This window comes from Babylonia areolata, chromosome 19, assembly GCF_041734735.1.
Source record: "Babylonia areolata isolate BAREFJ2019XMU chromosome 19, ASM4173473v1, whole genome shotgun sequence".
Classification (NCBI taxonomy): Eukaryota; Metazoa; Mollusca; class Gastropoda; order Neogastropoda; family Buccinidae; genus Babylonia; species Babylonia areolata.
Window position 1 is genome coordinate 55,782,076 of NC_134894.1, and position 5,554 is coordinate 55,787,629.

The 5,554-nt window shown below is 43.3% G+C and overlaps 1 protein-coding gene across 1 annotated transcript in view; it reads left to right on the forward strand.

The window, feature by feature from the left end:
• Positions 1-2,458: 2,458 nt before the first annotated feature.
• Positions 2,459-5,554, forward strand: part of LOC143293866 (growth/differentiation factor 8-like) — a 29,360-nt gene continuing 26,264 nt past the window's right edge. The window contains exon 1 of the mRNA XM_076605179.1: positions 2,459-3,669. Within this exon, the coding sequence (XP_076461294.1) occupies positions 2,685-3,669 (985 nt within the window). The 5' untranslated portion in view covers positions 2,459-2,684. The remainder of the gene's footprint in view (positions 3,670-5,554) is intronic.

Here is a 5,554-nt window from a genome sequence, read left to right on the forward strand (position 1 = left end):
TTTGAGTCCCCAACCGACTGCGTGGGCGGGCAGGCGTTTGTGCGCTGATGCACATTCGCGCGTTAAGAGGGAAAGGGAAAAAAGAGGCATAGAAAGGCAAAGAGATGACAGTGATGTTGATGACAATGATTCCTACTGCGATATTTATGTATTTATTGTTTTATTGATTATTCATTGATTGATTGATTTATTGATTCATTCATTTTATTATCATTGTTGTTATTTTTTTTAATTATTATTTTTTGTGTATGATGTGTTTTTAATTTCCCTCATCGTCACTATTTTCTATGAAGTGTTTATATTTAAAGCAGTCAGTCATTCGTATGAGACGGATAAACCGAGGTCCCTTGCGTAGCATTAACTTAGAGCACGTAAAAGAAAGCGTGGCAAAAAGAGAGTTCTACCCGGCAGAATTCTGAATAGAAATCCATTTTGATAGGAAAACAATTACAATTGGAGGGGAAAAAAAGGTTGGCGCGGCACTAAAGCGACGCCCTCTCCCTGTGGAGAGCAGTCCGAATTTCACAGTTGTGACGAAATGATGAATAGTACGACAATACAACACATTATCATGTGCAGCAAGATTTGTCTACAAAACTCACTAAGGTGATGGTACAACCAAACTCGTCGCAGTCGCTCGCTTCATACAACTATTTCAACATTCGGAAGTAAAGCCAAAGGTTAGCGCCTTCCAGTTGCAGATTAAAAAGTCCAACCTAAAATGTGCGAGCGTGTTGGCTGTACGAGTAAGAGCTTGATAAACAACAACAACAAAACTAGCAAATAAAACATCATAAACATTTTGTTAAACTTTGGTGAAGAGAAAGACCCTGAAAAAGTCAATGGGGTAGCTGTACAATTTCGCGCCCTATCGCAACGGTTGACAGCGAAGCTTCAACGAGCTGATTATTTCCTCCCCAGAATGAATTATCTACCGCTTGTTCTACGTGTTGGCCTATTTCAAAACAAGATAATACTAATCTTCTAGACGCTGTACTGAAACAAATTACCCAGGCCATTTCAGCGTGTACACATATTATAAATAAGCAGGTTCGGCGTGTATGATACCAAATTTAAAAGTTGATATATCGTACCACCTTAGACTTTACTGTTGAATCTTTTGCAGATACGGTGTCCTTAAATTTCTGCGTTGAAGCAAAACAAGAACTTCAATTTGTTAAATTATTAAAATTGCATGTTTAGTTCATTCACGTTCTTCATTCCCTCGAAACGTCAGGTGCATTTCACGTTCTCTTTCCATTCAAACATACCTAGTTCGAATCTTTTATTTTTACTTGTTCCACTGAAAACCACTGAGGTGCATAGGCATTATACGATTGGCAGGCTAACAGACACAGACGTGCGCAGGCAGGCACGTACACACACGTACACATGCACAAGAGAGGAACATGGCAGTGGTATTCTTCAAAGAACTGTAAAAGGATTTTGGTGTTCCACTCAACGTCAAGTAATAATGATAATAAAAGCAGAAAAAAAACGAACAAAAAATAACAACAAAAACTGATATATCGATAGAGTTTACATGCATACGCGCAATACAGAATGATCACGAACGTTAAGTGGAGAAAAACGACAACTTATGTTGCTGTTTTACTTCAAGTAAGATTAAAAGCACTTTTTGATGATCTGGTTAGAAACAGCCAGACCTAACTTTTAACTAATATTGGAGTGATCTTCATAGACATCATATTAAGTCCTCACTCGGAAAGTTTATTCGGACAAGGTTATTTTGTGTGCGTGCGTAGGTGCATGCGCGCGTGTCTTTATGACGACACAGCTGTGAGAATATAACAGTGGCGGCATATAAACCAGTTCGATGCTGTTTTGGTTTAATCCATTCCTCTAGTCCTCAACTTCACTAATGTTACAAAAGGAACATAGTTTATAGTGCTGAGTGAGTGAGGCATTGCGTGTTTCGCCCCTTAAGATTATAACTGTGTTTTCTAATGTGTTAGCTCTTCTATCGACCCAGGATCCTGATGCATGTCATTTTATTGATCTTTGAATTTGCTCTCTTTCTCCCTCCCTCCTACTCCGACTCTCTCTTTCTCTCTCTCTCTCTCTCTCTCTCTCTCTCACACACACACTCTCTCTCACCCACTCTTTCTCTCGCTCTCTCTTTCTTCCCATTTCCCCCCTCATGCAACATGTTCGCGTGCGACATTTACATACACTCTCACACGCTTGGCACTGGCAGGGAGAAGAGAGACAGGTGAGGGAGGGAGACAGAGAAGTAATTAGTGCAGGTGACAGGCAGGAAGAGCCCTGGTTATAATGAGAGAGAGAGAGAGAGAGAGAGAGAGAGAGAGAGCAGTGGGTGGGGAAGGCAAGCAAGAAAGGTAGAGAGGGCCAGAAGCGGCTGACAGTTTGTCGCGCGCGATATTTCGCCCTATATAAAGCGGGATCGCAGGAAAGAAGAAACTGGATAAAAGCTAAGTGGGCAAGTGACACAACACGGTGCGCCTCCCGCTGCCTGCCTGCCCATCTGCCGTGCACACGGAGCTCTACGCACGCTCGGCCTAGCGGGACACTCGGACTCTAGCGGCGTTCGCCTGCCTGCTCCGTGGAACCAGTGTCCACAGAGCCGTTCTCCGCAGGTACGGTATTCTCTCTACCACACTCCTAATAACTACTTTCAGTAGTTTTAAACTACAACAGAGACCATGTCTGACCGAGGACGTTGGACGCCAGGGAACGGGTACCTGTGGTTAGCAGTGTGTCTCCTACTTTTGTGTCTTCCACCCTCTTTTCCTGCTCTCGTATTTCCAAATGACGTTTTGGCCGATCTGGACAAATACAGAACAAACAGTAACAATTACGAGAACCTCCCCAAAGCGAAGTCCGCATCTCCTGTTTTATATTCCTCATCCGGAGCGCCTGCCCCATTCCATACGGACAGAGTTCCCCCGCCGCTGCCATCGCAGACTACACCTGTTCATCATTCCTATCCTTCTTTACTGGAGGGAACGTCTCTTCCAAGCAGTAAGCCCAGCCATCACCCGTACCCTCGTGGATCTTTCAAGAAAGACTTATTCCATTCTCTTCCCTCTGTTTCGGAAGAGTCCGTAGAAGACTATGGAGATTATTCCCATTCGCCACTGTCTCTGTCTCAGCCCGAACTTGTAGACCCAGCCCCAAATCCAAACCCACAAGGAAGTGTTCCTTCAAGGCTTAAGCCACCCAGACATCATCATAGCTCTCCACACTCAGTTTCAGGGTCGCTCGAGGAGAAAGGATCGATTGACCACAAAGGCGATTCCCAGGAAAAGGCCGAGAGAGCAAGAGGAAAGTCGGAGTCAGCTGGGAAAAAGGACCATGTTCATGGTGAACGTTCCGGCCACAGTGACTCCTCGAGCAAGAAGGAACCTGTTGAAGAAGAAGAAAAGCAATGTCCTCGGTGTAAAATTCGAGAGGGGGACCGCGCTTACAGGATCGAGTCCCTGAAGAAAAAAATTCTGGAGAGTCTGCGCTTCGACACTCTGCCGAACAGGACAGGAATGCCGGTACCCAAAGCCTTGGCTCACATGACTGGCATCCACACGGATTTGTTGCAGGACGCCCCCTATGGAGGAATCAGCCATCAGCTGTATGATGACGAAGATGAAGACTACACACCTCCAGAAAGGGTTTTCACCACCGCCAAACCCAGTAAGTGCCAATTTCATTCCTCTTTAAGTCTAAGGCGGAAAGGTGTTTAAAATCTCTCTCTCTCTCTCTCTCTCTCTCTCTCTCTCTCTCTCTCTCTCTCTCTCTCTCTCTCTCTCTCTCTCTCTCCCCTCTCTTTCTCTCTCTCTCCCCATTTCTCTCCCCTCCCCCCCCTCTCTCTGTGTCTCCTTCCAATCATTTTGTGTTCATGTATACGTGCTCGTACACAAATTATCTAAAAATGTGGGGAAAGGGTCAATAACCACTATTTTACCGGCTTTCCCTGGCCAGTTTGCATCGAGGATGTCGAATTTCAACTTGCTATCATTGTTTTAGTTTTATGAATAGTCGGGGTTCGATGGCTATTAACGAGACATCTCCATTTCGGAAAGGCGAGGTGAACCAAAATACCAGAAACTGGGTAAATGGGAAGATTGTTTTAAGAGGCCTTTTTCTTGATGTTGTTGTTGTCATGGCCTTTCGTAATTGAAGTATGTATTTGCTAAATTGTTCGATACTCTCTCTCTCTCTCTCTCTCTCTGTGTGTGTGTGTGTGTGTGTGTGTGTGTGTGTGTGTGTGTCTGTGCGCGCGCGTTTTTATTATTTTTTATTTTTATTTTTTTATATTTCATACCCCTTTGTAAGAGATAGAGGTCATTAGCTGATTGACAATCAGCGTAGCTGTTTTTACTGCTCCTCCCCCATTTAGCAGCTATTTAGTGAAAGACAAAAAGAAGAAGAAAGACGAAAGCAAGAAAGAGTCATTTCCTAAATGATTTTTATCCCCCTCTACCCCTTTCCATTCTCCATCATTTCTCAGTAGTAATAATATTGAAATAAATATGAAATGCCATAGAAAGAAAACGGCGTCGTACAGGTGCTTGGGATATTTATATGGCCGTACGTGCTTAGAGAAATGACCTGGTGTCAGTGAGTGTACGCGCGGATGTTAATTTACCCTACTCCCCATGTTTCCTCCTCTTTTGCCATGCTGTTACCCCCAAAACCTTTCACAAGTGTAAGTTTTAAATCCAAGTTACTAACAAAGCATGCATATTTTGCGAATGTTCACTGTATGCAGATACATATTTTGTTTCTTTGATAATGTGTAGAATTTTGGCTTTGTTGTTTTCTTGTTTGTTTGTTGTTGTTGTTGTTTTTTCTCTCTCTTCTTAATCGCCAACCACCTACCTCTCTGTCTCTCTTTTTTTTTTCTATGTCCTTGTCTCTCTCTGCACCCCCTCCCCTCTCTCTCTTATCTCCCTCTTTCTCCCTCTCTCTCCTTTCCCTCTCCTCTCTCTCTTGCTCTTTCTCTCTCCTACTGACCAAGTAAGGAGATTTCATGACTGATAGGTATGTGCAAATGAAATCATTTCATCCATTCGCTTTGTACGTCTGTACGTTTGTTTCTTGTAATATGCTGCCATAATGGCGATGGTCATGAAATTCTCTGTAACCAGATCAGCGGGCTTTTTGTTATTGATTGCTAGAGGCGATGGTTTGCTTTGGGCACTATGGCAATCTGTCAGTGTAAAAAGAAGAAAATTGGACAGTAAGCAGAGATGATTCTAATTTTCAGTGAAATTCTGTTTGTTTATTGTTGTTTGGGTGGGGCGGGTGGGCGGGTGGTCGTTGTTTACTGACTCCTGGTATAGTTTTAATTTTGGTACGACAGCAGGTTTGAAAAAATCTTATGGCATAAATATAGACATCCTGGTATTTTGATTTCACTAACTTCTGGTATATTCAGAGTCACACACACGCGCACGCACACACGCACACACACACACACACACACACACACACACACACACACACAGAGGGAGAGAGAGGGGGGGGAGAGGTAATAACATCATTATAATATATCACTGTAATTTCTTGACTAGTT